This window comes from Alosa alosa, chromosome 15 (genome assembly GCF_017589495.1).
Source record: "Alosa alosa isolate M-15738 ecotype Scorff River chromosome 15, AALO_Geno_1.1, whole genome shotgun sequence".
NCBI classification, from domain to species: Eukaryota; Metazoa; Chordata; class Actinopteri; order Clupeiformes; family Clupeidae; genus Alosa; species Alosa alosa.
The window spans coordinates 14539630-14557951 of NC_063203.1; the positions used below are offsets into that span (position 1 = coordinate 14539630).

General features: G+C 41.9%; 2 protein-coding genes across 2 annotated transcripts; one reads left to right on the forward strand and one right to left on the reverse strand.

Annotated features, from left to right (window-relative positions):
- Positions 1 to 11: 11 nt before the first annotated feature.
- Positions 12 to 14992, reverse strand: si:ch1073-280e3.1 (complement C2). The gene is made up of 20 exons (XM_048264309.1): positions 14881 to 14992; positions 8316 to 8447; positions 7813 to 8031; positions 7175 to 7417; positions 6588 to 6773; positions 6151 to 6324; positions 5792 to 5890; positions 5151 to 5284; positions 4899 to 5037; positions 4583 to 4711; positions 4286 to 4387; positions 3750 to 3887; positions 3573 to 3670; positions 2810 to 2939; positions 2370 to 2520; positions 2114 to 2187; positions 1813 to 1916; positions 1541 to 1673; positions 964 to 1013; positions 12 to 432 (listed from the first exon to the last, which is right to left on the reverse strand). The coding sequence occupies exons 2-20, from the start codon at positions 8374 to 8376 to the stop codon at positions 274 to 276; spliced, it is 2523 nt and encodes an 840-aa protein (XP_048120266.1). The 5' UTR covers positions 8377 to 8447; positions 14881 to 14992; the 3' UTR covers positions 12 to 273.
- LOC125308074 (membrane frizzled-related protein) lies at positions 8866 to 17682 on the forward strand. Its single transcript, XM_048264312.1, has 13 exons — positions 8866 to 9442; positions 9558 to 9666; positions 9906 to 10037; positions 10416 to 10574; positions 11325 to 11544; positions 12324 to 12454; positions 13452 to 13577; positions 13910 to 13986; positions 14321 to 14469; positions 14903 to 15033; positions 15365 to 15499; positions 16121 to 16248; positions 16812 to 17682. Exons 1-13 carry the CDS (start codon positions 9392 to 9394, stop codon positions 17034 to 17036), a joined length of 1773 nt encoding a protein of 590 aa, XP_048120269.1. The 5' UTR covers positions 8866 to 9391; the 3' UTR covers positions 17037 to 17682.
- Positions 17683 to 18322: the final 640 nt, after the last annotated feature.

Sequence of the window (18322 nt, forward strand, 5' to 3'; positions counted from 1 at the left end):
AAACACAATAATCATTCATTATGAATTTATTGTTGCCAGTAGAAAAAAAAATAAGGACGACTATTTGACTACTGACCTTCCCTGAAGGAAACATTAACAGAAGATTCATTTTTTTGTCATGTACATTGGTACATAAAAGTACCTTTTTTATAACTGACAAGGCTGTGTTTTAAATAGCCCACTTTACATGACATAATAGTATCTAAGAGCTCCACAATCTGTGGTCTGCTTTGCACCAGCATGGCCCTTGCCTTATTCCCATCTGTGTCTAGGTCAGTTCCCAGGGGGCAGGAATGCCAGGTCCTGGTGGAGGTGTTTCCGAAGCCAGGGCATCAAGGAGAAGAGGCTGATGTGGAAGTCCCGAGCGTTCAGAGGGTTTTTTCCTACGTTGTTTTTACAAACGTCAATAGTGCCCCAACTGAGAACTCCGACCTGTGACGATCACAGAGCACATATTCTAGGTACATAGTATGAAACGCAGTGTTCAACCTAGCACTCTGCTGAAGAAAAGCTTTTAATGAGCTTTAGACATGCTGAACTTGTATTGTATTATTTGTTGTCACATTTAAAGAGACAGCATTCAACAATTTGTAAACGATTTTACAACCCCTTTGTGCCATTGTGCACAATGAGGAGGACATAGGTAATGAGCGATCAGTAATTAGAATGTGCTTGTAGTGTCCATTCCATGATCCGTGAAGAAATGTTGAAGCCTGGTTGGATAAGACGCACACTACTCGTTTCGTTTCAAAAAAAAATTATTTGTCCAGTTACAGCCTTTGCCCACTCACATTACTACAAACATGCCAGCAAATATAATATAAATAATGAAAAGATGCAGTCAGTCATACTTCTGTTATGTTGGTCAAGAATAAACTCAAGGGAAGGGAAAACCGAAATAATAGGTGTCCGCTCTCATCGAGTTAACAAGTTCCATCATTTGTGTTAGTTGTCCTCACTCACCTGAAAATAACGCATCCTTTTACGAAGGAACAAAGCACCTCCCGAATCACCTGAAAAGATGAAATACCTCAGCCATCCACAAAATCCATGTTGTGAGAATATAACAAATGCTTAAAGTTGTACTGTTACAGAGTGTGCTCTATGCTGAAGGTATAGTGAGTAAATAATAAGAGAGAATAATAATGGCCTACTGGTTAGTGCTTCGGAGTGTAACCGGAGGGTTGCAACAACAGTGGTGCTCAGGGAGCAAGGCACCTAACCCCTCACTGCTCCCCGAGCGCCACTGTTGTTGCAGGCAGCTCACTGCGCTGGGATTAGTGTGTGCTTCACTTCACTGTGTGTTCACTGTGTGCTGAGTGTGTTTCACTAATTCACGGATTGGGATAAATGCAGAGACCAAACCTCACGGGATCAAAGAGTATACTTACTGTATACATATACTTACTTACTAGTAAATTATTCAATTTAAATTATTGTGATATAAGGCATTGGCAGTCAGGGCCAGGGGTTGGTGTGTGTGTGTGTGTGTGTGTGTTAGAAAGAGAATGTGTGTGATTGTATGTATCTATCTAGTTACCTTGACAAGATAGATCATCTGTGTGTGCTTTTGATCCTCCGGTGCACATGAACCTGTCAGTCACTACATCAGTCACAGAGGCATTTGTGTCCTTGGAGAAAGTGCCCTTAACCACCTCGAGGCACTCAGGCCGCTACAAGAATCAAATGATTACAATAACTGGACCATTCTGTCATCAATAGACTGGGCAACAAAAACAAATAGGAAAAAAGAAAATGGACACTGTAAGGAAGAAAAAAACAATAGTAAACCTACTGACAATAACAACATACCCTCTCATCACCCAGCTGGATGTGGGTCTGCATCCGTTTCATCCCATCATGCTTCTTGCTCATGAAGTGGGCCTGTGTCTCGCTCAGATCCAATAGAGTTTTTTCTGCATACACACACATAATCACATTCAGGTTCATTAGTGTAGCTTAAAGTTCAGTTACACTAGTAAAAACTATTTATTGGTGAAAGTAAACAACTGGAAAATCTAAGCAGAGAATGAAGTGGGTTAACATGGTACAGTATTCACAAGGTAGGCTACACATGTGGGCTGAAATGGCAAAAAACATGGTGATGTCATACTATGCTGGGCACAGGTGGAGTTGACCATTTTCAGAGCTCGACTTGCGGGCACAGTGCAGGGTAAACAGATAGGCCTGTGGGACAGAGAATGCCATTCCTTTATCTTTGTCCAACCCAGATGCTTGTAAGACATGGATACCTAGCATTTAGCATAAGGTGTTCAAAATAATGAATGAAAAACTTACATTTTGTAACATGGGTACACTGTACTGTATGTGAACATTTATATATTTTTTCCATATCTATTGCCGCCTACCTTGTCTGGTACGATGCTGATATATTCTTCTCCATTTTTATTAAGGCTATGTCGTAGTCATAAAACTCTTTCACGTTCTTGGTTTGAAGCCCTCTAACATTGTATTGTGGGTGTATGGTGAAGTTTGCTGATTTCAAAATTTCATTTGTCCCTGAGTATCATAGCAAAAAAAAACATGTTGGTGATAGCATGGATTTGGCATGTTTTCTTCTGTAGCCACTACAGGAACATTCATTTGGAATAAATGCAGACTGTAAAAGGAACACTTTCTTGTCTTAACACTGTCTTCTAAACTGTCTGTACATTTAACATTAATATACCCTAACAATTAAAATCAAGATAGGAAACAACTTGGAAAGATATAGAAGAAAAATAAAATGTCTCGATAATGTCTCTAGTATACTGAATAATAAAATAATAATGAAATATTAATCACTGACCAGTTGTAACTTCCACATCTTTAGCATCAGCAATCGTATTGCCCCCGCTCACAGTGGGCTTAGTCAGACAGTGGGCTGCTGTGAGGACCCATAATGGAGAAAGTAGAGAGCCCTGGCACACTTTCCCATCCTGAGTGGACAGAAAGGGTTAGGACTTCCTTCTTGAAAGCCGGGACGCCTCATCAGTGAGGTATCCTGGAGTCATCGGGTGTTTTGGATCTTTTTGAACATCACCCAGGGTGAGTTAAGTCCATACACAGCAGGGGATGTTTTATGTGTGACTGGACAATTGTTGGATACTATTAAAGTATACCTTAACCTTAACATTACATTTACTTGTTTGGCAGACGTGTTTATCCAAAGCTACTTACTGCAATAGAGTAACACTTCAGTTATTAACATTTAGCATTTTAACCTTTAAGCTACATTAACCTTAATTACTGTCTCTTAGAGACAAAACATTGTTTGATTATGGGCCTACTCTACTGGATGTGGTTATAGTACACACTGTCTATATTAGTGACATTTAAAAAAGAAACACTTTTATAATATATCAATGCAAAGTCAAACATTTTCCATGAAACTATTGCTGTACTGTCATGAATGTCTTAGCATCAACACATACACATTCAGCACAACTTTCTTTAAACATATTTAACCTGAAATACATTTGAATGTATCCTTTTGCTAAATGCCACGTAATGCAGTAGTATAATCCTCTGTAAACACTGCAAAAGCTTTTCATTGGCATGGCAACACATACCCATTTGACATGAACATGCCAAGGCCTTGTCTCGGCGGAGTTTTTTTTCCCCTCCTCCTCCTCTCTGGCCACACCACACATTGTCACTGCCCTGTCACCTGGAAAAAACAGGGGAACGTTTACTACTTTGTGGTATTGATCGCAATTAGAATATCTAACACCTGGCATTGCACCCACTGATCATTTTGTTGAAGACCTTTCCGAGTTGTTTATAGTCCTGCAGAAGGAACACGTGTTCTTCCCCCCTCTTTTTGGATGCAAGGTCATTGAGCTCCTTCTTGTTCACATCTTGTCCGACACCAAACACGTACACATCTGTAGAGGTAAGACAAAGTTATTTACCGGTACTACACTGACTTAATAGAGGTTATCAAAAGCAAGACTCTGTATGACCTTCAAGGCATGGAACATAATCAGTATGACTCAGAACTAGCATTACTGAACCAAGTAGCCAAACCAAATATTTAGCCTTTTTTGTTTTTGTTGATGAAAATACATTGGAATTACGCAATAAACATTAAATTGGCTACTCTTGTACATTAGATACGTATTGTCTGGAGGTATATTCTCATATGTAATGAAAAGTATATGCTACACAGTAAAACAGAGTCTTATAATTGTGAACAGAATTTCTGAAATGTTTAAATGCTCTTATATTCAATACATGTTTATTCAGCAGCAATAGCTGTTGAGCTGATGCTGGTGTGACTGACCAAGGAGGTTTTCATTTGTATGATCTGTGAGTGAAGTATAACCAAACAGGTCACGAATTTGAAGTAGTACAGCCTTGGTACTGCCTCCTGTGTTTGATTGACCTTAACACACACACACAACCACAAAGAGAGAGAGAGAAAGAGAGAGAGAGAGATGTTAATTCTGCTACACTTTACCTCACTTTACATTTACCTTTGATGGTTTTGTCATCAGAAATTACACGGAAAGCACAAAAAAATCTTCGAAAAAAATTGGAAAGAAGTGTGGTTGCCAAATTCTTTTCGCTTTGAATTTACCATCAGTTGTAATGAGAATAACATTTGCGGTTTCGTTAAATCCTACATTTCTGGTCTTCAGTAATGACAATTCGTCATAAACACTCTTCAGAGCACTCTGAATGTTGGTTCCTTTTTTGTTTCCATGACCTGAAATTGAGAGAGAACTTGATAGAATAACTGTCCTTGCTTCCTCGACATGGGCTTAGTACACTTGCTTTAAAGGAAAGAAAATACTTAATTGAAAGGACTTTATCGAAAATAAGTATTTTTGTTTTTAAGATATTTGCCTGAAAATACACTGACTGACAACACGTAATCAAAAAGGGAAACCTACTTTCATATTTAAATTTCTCAAGTTTGCTCAGAACTTGAGATGCTTGGTCACTGTCAAAACTATTAATGTTCACGATCACTCTGGCCGTGGTGGCAAAGGAGACTATGTGGAATCTCAGGGTGACTTCATAACTGTCCAACTGAAAGGCATGTGCACTTTAATTACATTCATCAGACACAACTTTGACTCATTCCTAGTGGTAAATCAGCTTGTGTATGACAAGCATAGGGGTGAACACCAACTGTACTGTACCTTGCGGATAAGGCTGGCAACTGCCCTCCTTGCCTCTTGAAAATACTCCTGTCTGATGCTGCCAGAGTTGTCCATCAGAATGAATACATTGAGGCGTCCTTTATTTACTTGCAAGATCCTCCCATAGCTTTTGGCTGAAAAAATTAGGGAAAGATTTGGGTTAACACGCACACGCAGGACGTTATAGAGGCACATGAATATATTTGATCATACCAGTACTTGGTTTTGACCAGCAGATGGTGATAGAGCACCAGAGAGCTTTGTCTCACCTTGTTTAGTTTAAACTCCTGTCCCTAATTTGTTTTGTTCACTCTATGATTTATGGCCCCAAACAATTGGCAAATCAGTGAGATGTGCATTGAACAGATTGAACTCCTCAACTGACCTCAACTCCTATATTTAGCTTCTCCATTGAACAATGGAGGGAGGACAGAGAAAGAGCCCATCAACCATTTATTCATTTAGCAGACCAGAGGGTGCCCAGATACTGCATGACTCAAGAGCGGATCTGACTCAGACTCTCTCACTGCAGCTGACTGATATCTGCTTACATTTGAATCCATCTGACCTTTCAATGTGATGTTGCTATTTTAGAAGTCTAAAACATATGAACATAATATATATATTTGAGCCCATGTCACCTTTCTTTTTAAACTCAGGAGAAGAATAGTCCATGATGGATGACAGGGATCCTCCCATAGCTTGGGCCACGGTGTTGGGAGAATCAAAACCATACCAAGCTGTCAGAAGAGGAAAAACAGATTCCAGTCACTTTATGGTAAGCAGATACTTTTCTCTGGCATAAACATTTAAAGATGAACACCATGTATTTTAATGTTCATGTGTTGCCCACAAGCAACATTATCAGTATCAACAACAGTATCAAGATTCTCCTCTATATATTAATTGTGAGTTAAGCAGATAAGCCTATGTGGGTGCATGTACATGTATGGCCTTTGAGTTGGACACTGGTGATGGCACCATGTTAGCAGGTTCTAACCCTGGCAGCGGGCCGGGGCTCCGCTCCACTCCCTGGACTCCAGACACACTCTCTCAGCACTGCCCAGCAGATCGAGTTTCAGGTCACATCTGAACTGCACCTTGTCCCCGATCCGAAAACGATTGCCTGACCGCTGGGCCCCAGGTGGGACACCGGGATTGGCGCAATCATCCGCTACAATGAAGAACAAAAAAAATAAAACAGTTTGAAAACTGTAAACTCTGGAAATACTAGTTCTGCTGAAAAGGCTATACTCTGTCCAGAGTTTTGTCTCCAGAAGTCAGACTGTTAACTAGACTATTATAGCTGTGTACATAATCTTGTTACTCTTCTGTATGTAAGTTTCATAGCTGCCCATTGTGGTCCTCTGTTTGGTCTTGTATTTAAACACTCATCTTATTTCGTAAGCTCTTAGTTTGTACTTAATGCTCGCTCACCCTGATCGTCACATATAGGGGTTTCCCCCGTCCAGCCTCCCCATGGAGTACATGTCCGCACAGCCGACCCTCCCAAGTTGTAGCCACTGTTACACGAGAATGTCTGATTCTCTCCAATCTTGAACCACTGCTGCCGGGGCGTTATGTCCCCATTATCCAGCTGCATCTGAGCTGGACACAACATTTCTGAGAGAATACATGAAGAGAGAAAGAGAGAGAGAGAGAGAGGGAGAGAGAGCGAGAGAGAGAGGGAGAGAGAAAGAGAGAGAAAAAGAGCATTGGACATCTGTGAACATCATACATAGCATGTGTGATTCCCCATACCATATATTGTCAGAATATTTTAACTGAGACTATGTCCCATTTTTTTCCAATTAGAAATACACAAGCTAAAAGCAGACCACTCCAGGATAGACAGACAAAGACACAGAGAAAATATGGCTGTGTGTGAGTTTCACAAAGGCTGAACAACACAATAACATTGTAATTATTATACAACACACCAGTGATTTTATCAAACACAAACAAAATGTTTAACAAATCTGGCCCAAGAGTAGTCGAAGAGAACCTTCGGACGTCCTGCACACCTTTACATGTAGCTCTGGACACAGGCCTCCCGCTGGGCTGTCTCATAGGAGTCCATTTACCGCCTGGCCCACACACGCGCTGGCTGACCGGGTAAGGGGCGTAGCTGTCTGGGCATGTGTAGGTCAGTACACTGCCCTTCATGCCCCCTTTAGAGTAGGATACTTGGCCTTTGCTGATGGTCTCCGATAGGGAACAGTTCCTCTCTTCTTCCATTGAACCCTCTTCAGAGTCTTGTTCCAGCTCTTCCAAAATGGGTAGGGGGTGCAGACAGAAAGACAGACAGACAGACAGACACACACACACACACACACACACACACACACACACACACACACACACACACACACACAAAATCATGACTGCTATTGTCATTTACAGAATTATATTAAAAGACAACAAGATGGTGTGCTTCATTTCATATTATATCATAAACAACTGTGATGGGAATTTCTCTATTTACTTCCATTATTTAAATAAGAAGAGTGCTTAATGTCAACTGGTTACAAGACACTAATTACAATTTAGCGACATCACAGCATTGTGTGATAAAAAGCTGACCACTAACAACTCCAACTCATCATTCACCCGTCACTTTAACTTTACCCCACTTTCCCTCCCCTCTCCACTCCAAAATTACTTTTGCACTCAGCTCTATCAACAGGGGTGCCGGTGATTGATGTCATAATGGACCATTCTCCATCTGTACAGCTTCTGGTGGTCACAGGGTAGGGCACAAAACCAGATGAACACTTGTATGTGAGGACACTGAATTCATTTCCCCCATCGGAGTATTCAACCGTGCCTCCAGTGATAGACTCAGATGTCTTACACTCTGTCGGTCCGTAGTCATAATAATCTATAATCAAAACATATAAGAGTAAATACAACAACTGCCACAGTTTAAAGAGAATAATGTCATATTGCTTAATGTTTCACTGTGTACTGAATAGCTTTTTCTTTGCATTTTGTATTGTTATCAGTTACTAAACATTGTCATGTCAAGATCTAATTACTCATTCTCAGGCATACACATCACTCCAACATGTTCTATCTGTTTCATAAATAAGAAATCTGAAAAGCTGTATCAACAACAGCAGCAGTAACAACAATGCAAACATCATCACTTGAAATTAGCTTTACCTTGGGTGAAAGTGGTGTGCAGTACGGTAAAACACAGAAGGAGGACACTGAACAGACTCATGGCCAGCTTGTCTTGGGAGCAGTCCTCTGCAAGTCACTGTTGTCCCTGATTAGATTGCAGCATTTCAGCTCCTAACATAGACAGTTATATTTGATGAAGGTTTACATATTAACTGCTCATATTAAGCAACACTGGAGCCAACCCTTTTTTTTTTGTTGACTGAATTGTGGCGTTGCAACCTTCTCTTCTAATTCTTATAATAATTATCAAAAAGTTTTTATTACCATCCCCCACTCTCTACAAAATGTGAAAGTGAAACTGCAAAATAAAATAGGTTGAAAGGGCCTAATTAGGTTGAAATAACATTCACATTTCTCTCTGTCTCCCTTTGTGTGTGTGTGTGTGTGTGTGTGTGTGTGTGTGTGTGTGTGTGTGTGTGTGTGTGTGTGTGTAAAGTTTGGGATTAGAAGATCATTACAAGGCATTAGTTGTAGGCCAAGCCCCCTGCCTCTCCCCCCTGCTTTTGGCCCTCTCATTCTTCTCAGCTGACTCGGCTTTGCTTCAACTGAGGAGGTCTTTACGTTTCTAATTGCAAATTACACACCCAGAAGAAGAAAGGTCCACCTCACACTGAGAAACCAGCCAACTTACAGGGCCAAAAACAGTTGGTGTTATATTCTGCCTCAAAATACAGTCTAGTGAACTGTCTAGTTGTATATCAACTCAAGGATTATGGAGAGACTTTTTTCATCTGTGACTATATTGACTAAATAGATCTACGATGGTCAGTGGTTTGTTTGGCACCATGAAGCTGCCTGGCCTCAACATCAGATGTCTTGATCCAATGGACGAGTAGACTAAACTGTCATCACTGAACATGGGATTGATGAGACTGAACCAAATACAAATGGCTTCGAACCGATAGGAGGATACCACACAAATGGCTGTGAATTTCTCAGAATATCCTTTTCTGAAGCATTTTAATTTAGCACAAGAGATTTAATGTCTTGTGTTGACTGCTGTGATATCGTCCAGCTGGATCACTTACGGATATCTTCCTCAATTCCAAGCGAAGATGACTGATCTGACCGAAATATCTTTAGACTCGGAATCTGATATATACAAGGTAGACCATCACTGCATTGCTGTTGAACAAAATGTTCTTTTAGATCATTTGTCTTCAGGCCTACTTTTAAGGAGGTTTTTTCACGGTCTTTCTAACACTTTGTTGCAATTTTCAGAACGTATATTGCAATCCTGCCTTCGAGCCAGAGAATGAGAGGGAGGAAACACAGCAAGAATTCAAAACTCATGTTTCCTCACCAGAGGTCAATAAGACCCCTGAAACAAGTGAGACTTACTATTGTGATTGGGCTATGCTATAGGCTATGACAGTCTCACCAAAAATAAAAAATCTTAGAAAGATAATTACTTTGAGTAAAGTACTTATTTTTTCAAAAATGTATTTTGTTCACTGTTTTTATCTGCTTTGGTTAACCTATTTGCTATGTGTTTTAACTTAAGGCCGGTTAGTGTGTGCCTAATGTTTGGGTGATGTTTCCCGTTTTCCTCCTGTCATGTTGCACAAGGTAATGGGATGCTGAGTCTTTGTGTGGTCCAGCTGAGAGGTCCCTGGTGTGGCTGGGGAACAGTGGTGGTACTGGCTGCAGCATCACTTCTAGTGACAGCTTTGGGGCTTACTCTTATTCTCATTCTCACTCGTGAGTGGAGGATTTTTTTTACCGTGACTGCATGGATATAATATGACATGCATTTTTAATAGGGTTGTGGATGTGTTGAGGTTTAGTCTCTATTTTAGCTTGGAAAAGCCATTAACTTCATGTCTCCACTATTTTAGGCATGAAATATGCCACACTGATACATTGATTAATTCTGAAAAACATTAACTCGGACTGCGTTTCCCAAAAGTGTCATTGAACAATCACCATGCGCAGTGAGAGTGACCTTTAAGGTTCATAAAGATGCAACAAATCGATACAGCTACAGATAAATGTAGATTTTAGTTTTCATATATCATGTATATTGAAGTAGACTGCAAGGCAGCTTTATCAATGTGGTCAATCTGATTTCTAAAACAGAACTAAATGGACCCACTTCAGAACCTGGCCTGGTGACACCTTTAGACTCGTGGAGTGGAGATGGCGTACCACACAACACCCCATTAAGACCCACCACCTACTCCGTCACTCACAGCCCGATGACAACTCTCACTGGGAAAGACCCCACCTCCCCTACCAGTACATGTTTGTTCTTGAATTTCCCCTGGGGATCAATAAAGTATCTATCTATCTATCTATCTATGGTCTGTTAGAGCTGTGTGTAAATAGCCAGCCAGATGTTTAGGCTAACAGATAAAAAAAAAAAAACGCTGGGTGGGAATTTCACACAGTGAGACTGGATGTTAAACAAAGAAAACAAATGCCATGTTTGTCTGATACACAGATTATAATTCATATCATGTGGAGGCTAATACTAGTACTACTGATACCTACATTATAATCATCATGGGGGCAGCTGTGGCCTACTGGTTAGGCTTCAGGCTTGTAACCGAAGGGTTGCCGGTTCGATCCCCGACCAGTAGGACCACGGCTGAAGTGCCCATAAGCAAGGCACCTAACCCTTCACTGCTCCCCAAGCGCCGCTATAGCAGGCAGCTCACTGTGTCGGGATTAGTGTGTGCTTCACCTCTCTGTGTGCTGAGTGTGTTTCACTAATTCACGGATTGGGATAAATGCAGAGACCAAATTTCCCTCACAGGATCAAAAGAGTATATATACTTATACTTATTATTAAGTGGAGGCTACTATTAGCCAGATATCCACTGCTAAGGGAGAAGAATCTGCCTAGACAAGCTCTGAAATATGCTGTGTGAAATATCATTGTTGTTATACATTGTCTTATATTTGTCCATTAAAATGAACAGACTAATAAGGCGTTCACTGGCGGTCAGATCTCAGTCACACCTCCCATTGTTTTTTTGTTTCTAGAATGCGGGGGTGTCTTGGCAGACCCTGGTGGCACTTTCAGCTCTCCCAACCACCCGGGCTCATATCCCCCCGATTTGCTGTGTGTGTGGGTGATCCGGGTGCCACCCCCAAGCCTCGTGCAGCTCCATGTGTCATCACTGGACATCGAGGGGCCTTCACCCTGCCTGTTTGATTGGCTGGAGATTCGAGAGGAGACCGAGCAGACATCCACTGTAACCAGGTAAGGGGAACAAACAGCCTTTTCCTTTACTCTCTGAAGTATTTAAAAAACACATATTGTGTTCATTCCTTCACTAAAAGGAAAATCATTAATACAGCATCAGGTATTTATTGCTGTTTTTTGGGTGAGCAGAACATGTGTGACCTTTAACACTGTGTTTGCCAAACAAACCATTTCATATGAAAAATACCTTGTTTGATGTTATGAAGGCTGAACGACTTTTAAAGCTGCAGTTGGCAAGATTTTTTTTATCATATTCACTGAAACCGACACTATGCTCTGACAGAACAACATAAATCAGCCGGTTTTAGAAAAAAAACTGCATTTCTACCTCCACCTAGAGCCTGTTATGTGTTTTGCAAAAATCCACAGCTCCCGTTTCTTCTGGTCCAATCAGAGCAGGGCTATGTGAGATCTGACTGTCAATCACAGTCTGGTGCGCACTGACAAGCACAAACTCGATGAGAGGGTGCTCTGTGGTAGTGGGGGAGGGGCATGAGAGTTGTAAACATTCCAAAAATTGGCTAACTCCCCTCAATCTGTTAGACTTGCCAACTGCAGCTTTAACAGGGAAGTCCTCCACCCTGTGACAGCAGGCGCGCTGCTAGGTAATTTGGGCCCTATGACAGACAATAATTCTGGGCCCCCCAATAATATATAGTATTATTTGGGGGGCTCTCTGGGGGCCCTTGTCAGTGCTGGGCCCTTAGAATGGTGTGTGACAGTTATTCTAACTGTGTGACAGTAATTCTAATTGTTAACCTATCTTTACTTCTTAGGTTCTGTGGTAATGTGGCCCCTCCCACAGTCAACACCAATAGCAGCACAGTGTGGGTCAGCTTTCGGTCAGATGGGAGCATCACAAGAAATGGTTTCAACGCCCAGTACCATTCCATTTTACCTGGCCAGAGTGAGTATGATGGCAACTCTGGCAGATTATAGACTTTTATGGACTTACATACACATTAGAATGTGGTACACCTACCACAGATTTGTAGCCCAATAAAACTGACAAGTGGGGGGGGGAGTGGTGTGTGTGGGGGGGGGGGGGTTGGAGGTGGGGCTGTGGGCGGTTGGGAGGATGTGGTTGGGGTTGGTTTGTATGAGGGACTTTTTCATTGGTTTGTTTTTTCCCTTGTATATATTTTTCCTTCCCTGTTATTAGTGATTTTCATGTATTTATTTACTCATTTCAATGTGTTTGGAAAGATGTAATGGCTACCCTGTATCTGTTTCAAGCTTCAACAGATAACTAAAACAGACACCAAAAAACACTTTAAAAAAAAGATGGAAAGAAAGGAAAAGTCCCCCAATGGATTCAGCAAGCTTGTCAGCATGGCATTAATTTATTAGCAGTGGTTAGTCTCATTATTTGGACACGTAACCTTGGCTTGCCAGGCAGTGGTGTATAGTAGGAACCAATTCCTTCACTCTTAGGTGCTGAAACCCTCACTGCGTTGTTACGCAAGTGTTAATAAGCTTCTCTTCCTGGCCCTGCTCTCGATCTGTATTATGAATGGTAGACTGATAAGCTGTTGGTATGCACTAAAACTTGTAATCACCCAATCTTATCTGCAGATTAACATATGTTTAAATAAATCTGCCCCCGAGAGTGTGGGGTGATGAAGATGAACGGGAGTAGAATAAATGTCATAAGGATCTGTTGTGGTACAGAACACTGAAACACTGTTGAACACTGAATGGGAAATTAATCTCACATAATAGAGCAAGGAGTCAAAATATTTGATGTCAATGTCACTGTTTTCTTGTTTTGATGTATGGAAGTGTGTAAATGGTTGTGTGTGCGTGTGTTTGTGTTTGTGTGTGTGTGTGTGTGTGTGTGTGTGTGTGTGTGTGTGTGTGTGTGTGTGTGTGTGTGTGTGTGTGTCTGTTTAAATTATCTTCAGAGAGCTGTTCAAGGGAAGAGTTTATGTGTGATAATGGTCGTTGTCTCCTGCCGGTGTCTGTTTGCGATGGTCAACCAAACTGCCAGGACCAAACTGATGAGGCGAACTGCAGTCACAAGCACAAAGGTAGATACAGGGCCTTTTGTGAGCCTATGCCGAGAGGCTCTCAGCAACTCTAATTCTCTTAGTTGTATCTTTTATTTTTAGACTATGAATAGCATAAGTTGTTTTTGGAACATAATGATGGTACACTTAAATGTTAGTCTTACTTTTGTCATGTGTTATGTCCTTTCTGTGAACTCCTGGACAATGCAGAGGATCACTTCTGTTCGCATAAGGAGGGAAACCCACTAACTCGGTCTTTAATATTAATGGCCTATTGCTGTATCAGTGAGATGTGATAATTAACTTACTCTTGTTTATAGTTTCATCTTAAGGTTTTTCTTTACCTCAATTAGAATGTGGTGGCCAGAAGACTGGATTGTCCGGCTCCTTCTCTAGTCCAAACCACCCCAAGCCCTACCCCCACCAACAGGTATGGTAAACACAATCACAGCCAGGCTTGTTTGACTCCTTATGCCCCTTCATTATTGATCAATCTCTTTGACCACTCCTGACATGGTTGTCAAGTTTGGTTTCAAAATTGTATTGCTTACAAGCTCCACCTAAAGGCCAATGCAAACACTTACTTAAAATTGTGGACAGTTACTTAAAATTATGTGAGCTTTTGTCAGAGGCTATCCTACTTGTTGACTACATATATCTCCGTGTATTGCTTGCAGTTCTTTAGTTTTCTATTAGTATTCTATCCTACAGTAATGCTCACAGCAGGACCTTTTAGAGAATGATCACATTATCTGTGTGTGCAGCTGTGCACCTGGCATATATCTGTGGAGGATGGGCATGTCATCAGGTTGAGTTTCCGTAACTTCAGCCTGGAAACGCAAGACGTCTGTGAGTTTGACTATGTCGAGGTGCACGACAGTGCTGACACTGGGGACGACAGTGTTCTTGGCCGGTAAGACCTTTATCAGCGCTACTTCCTCTTCTGGGCCTATTGAGCTTGTTGATCTTTTGACGTGTCTTCATTGTTATTTGTGTTCTTCTTGTAACCCTTTCCAATCTTCCTTGTCCCTAATTACGTTTTATCTGTCCCTTGAGTTCTATCTGAAATATTTGTTATTCTGCCTTCATATCAGCTAAATCCCCATACGGGCCAATTTGTTTCTTGAATTTCCCCTTGGGGATCAATAAAGTATCTATCTATCTATCTATCTATCTATCTATCTATCTATCTATCTAAAAACACTTCAAAGACATTTTCTGTACACATACTTAAATTACGGCCCTAGAGTCAGTGGTCACTTACTATGATTGCACAAGACTGATGCCATCTGACTCTGCCTAGTGATGCGTATTGAGTGATTACCCAGAATCCTGTGCTGCTATAGGTACTGTGGATCAGGACTCCCTCCAGATCTGACCTCCTCGGGGACCGTCATGACTGTGGTGTTTGTGGCCGATGAGGGCGTGGCAGACAGCGGCTTCTATGCTTCCTACCAGGCCATTCCTCTCTCAGAGAGTGAGACCCACGAAGCTCCTGAAACGACATTCTCTCTGTAAAGGATGGAAACAAACTGTGCAGAGGGTCACAGTTAAATTAAGCTATAACAGAGAAGCTCCATTTTCCAACTTCTGTGAATGTTGCTTGTAACTTCTTGCCATTTCTAACTGGGCTATAAAGAACTTTAATTACAGTAGGATACAAATTCAGTTCCATTATCAATGCATGATACAAAATGTATTCCTAGCAAAGAAAGTCAGTGCACCCATAAGTTGTCTGTTGCATGTAGAATGTGCATCCTGTCCAGAAGTAAGTGTTGTGAGAATGTGCTCGCTCTCCTGTATATCAGGGACCTGTAGCTCAGCTCAGTTTGCCTGTGGCAGTGGGGAGTGTCTGCACCCGGAGTGGCTGTGTGATGGCTGGAACGACTGCGCTGATGGAGCAGACGAGCTGGACTGTGCCAACTCCACTTATCCCCCTATCAGTGAGAACACATGTCTATCTCCTCTGAGCTGCTACGTACCACAATGTTATGGCTTATTTAACATGTTCATGTCATATCTAGCCATTTGTTATAGTTTTGTTTATCGCCATTTTAGTTAAAAAACGTAACAATCCAGATTAACCTTTTCAACAGATCTGATTTTAGGCTTTATTAAGAAAGTAAGGTTGTTAGTGTGTGGCTTTAATGTAAGGCGTTGGCTCATGCTATACAGGAGATATCAATTTAGAAGGCAGCTTCAAATGTGGCAACTCTATCCGGACGAGTCTCAGACCACCTCGAAATGCGGTCTGAGGTATCGGATCTCAAATGCAGATTGAGTATGTACTCACCTGGCATTAGACATGTGAAATGGCCGCCAGTGAAACCACCTCTTGCCTACCAGGTGTGAATGGGGCCATTGAGTCCAGAGGCTGCTACTATCATGGAAAGTTATTGCTTTATCATTAAAACATATTCAATGGACCATTATTTGGAGACTGTTGGACAGAAAAAAGTCTTCATCCAATTCAAATACACTGGTTGGATTGCACAACATAAAAAAACAGCATGTTTGAGTGGTTGTGACCGCTGAAGTGATCTACCTGTTCCGTGCTTCCTCAGCGTCATCCTGCGAGCCTATACAGGTGCAGATGTGCCAGGGTCTGTCCTATAACCTCACCTCTTTCCCCAATATCTGGCTCTCCATCGCCGACCAGAGGGAGGCTGCGGCCATGCTGCAGCAGTACAGGGTGAGTGTCAAACACATCAGAGGTGCGTTCAAGTTTGGCAAACAGTGGTGAACGTTCGTGGCGAACATGTTTTCTCTGAACAGTTAAACTTGAACGATTTGTTGTAAACATTACGGTAACACTTCGTCGAGTGTTCACAAACGTTTGCCGAGAACTCAAGGCAAACAGAAACGTTCGCCTATGTTTGCGACTTTGAACACGCATCGGGCATCAGCCACCACACCAGAGGAAAGGACCAAGCACTGCCTATCCCAAAAATGGGGTCATATGCAGGTCATGACATTTTTGGCAATTGGATTATAACTCAGTTACTGGGTGTATCTTGCGGTCCAGTGTTATACTGTATTAATACATTTAAATTATACAGAAAGCCAGTGCATGGAGACCATTATTAACAATAAAACTTATTTCTAGGCAAGCACTAAAATGTAGATCATAGTGACTAGATGAATATATTATACTTACATACCCACACTTAATTTCTGTATGTTGTACTCTTATGGTTGAAATCAGCCATGGAATGGCAGTAGAGTGCTGTGCTCACCAGTGGTGTGTGTCCTCAGGTGCTGATGGAGCTAGCATGCTTCGAGCCCTTGCGTAAGCTGGTGTGCGGCATGTTCCTGCCCCAGTGCAGCCCCCGGGGCGGCGTGCTGCAGCCATGTTGGTCGGTATGCTCAGCGGCCGAGCAGCAGTGTGCCCAGGCCCTGGACCTCTTCTCCCTCAGCTGGCCCTTCAACTGCCACCTGCTGCCAGACTCGGACGATCCCGTCGAGTGCTCTCGCCCCTGACCGATGGGAACCACAACATCATGGCTCATATGACAGTCGGGACTTTTGTGCATGGTGACTGTTTTATTACCGAACTGTTCCAAGTGTTTGTGATTCGGTGTTTGCTCAGTTGTGGAGCAGATCAAATAAAACATCTGTTTTCACTTGCTGGACACAGGACTTTTGGGAGCAAATGCCGCCCAGAAGGATGAAGAAAGACACTTTTCCTCCATTTGGCACATAAAGATTCATGTTTTTCCAAGGCCACTGTTAAGAAAGCCTTCTAAGAGACCAGAGCTCTGCCTTCTTACACACTTAGATGCCTTCCAAAAGATCAGACTCTTGCCCTCATACACATTACAGAGTGCCAGTTGTCATCTTTTGAGAAAAACATCAACTACCTCTCCTGGAGTCACTGAACACCTCTTTCCATATCGTGGTGAAAAGGTGCTTCTTGCCATATCTGCGGACATGCCTTCCATGAACACACTGCCCCCGGTATCACATATTTCAGTTACAACCAGTCTTCAATGTTCACTGGTGTTTGCATAATGCCTCTGGTAGAGTGATGAAGTACAAACATGGACAATCTAAACTTCACTTTTTTTTTTTTAAACATTAAAGGAACCATAGGCCTATGTAAGATTGTGGCCAAAACTGGTACTGCAATTAGTTTCAAACTAGATGTACCGCAGAGCGGTACAAAATATGGCCGCCGCCCAGTCCAGCACATTTTTTCCACAAAAAGAAATCACGCTGAAAGGCCTATATGATTCTAACTGTCTCACTAAATTGCATTATCCACACTCAATTCTCACTGGTATCTGCTAGACAACAGGTACCAAAACATGATTAGTTCATAGATTTCACATGTAAAATTCATTTTATACAACCCCACCTCCATCTTGCCTGTTTATAATTCTGAGAAATTCTTGATTGTTTGTGTTATGTTTATGTTATGTGTGTGTGTGTGCGTGTATGTGTGTGTGCGTGCGTGCTTGTGTTTGTGCCTGTGACATTACTGTGAATGTGTGTGTGTGTGTGTATCTGTTTGTGCACATGTGTGCACATGAAATGGGTTAACATGACCCCTGGAGGCAAACATACGGAAAAAAAATGGTCATCCTAGGCCCTACAGTTCTCAAGATATTCACAGAGAACTGTGTCTGCCCTACCCTCCTTTCGGGGGGTCCAGTCCAGCGGGGGGGGCTACAGATCAAAACAAAAAATGACGGTTCCATGCTATCCATGTGGGGGTACATGCCCACCAAGTTTCGTGTACCCCGGTCTTTCAGTGTCCCGAATCC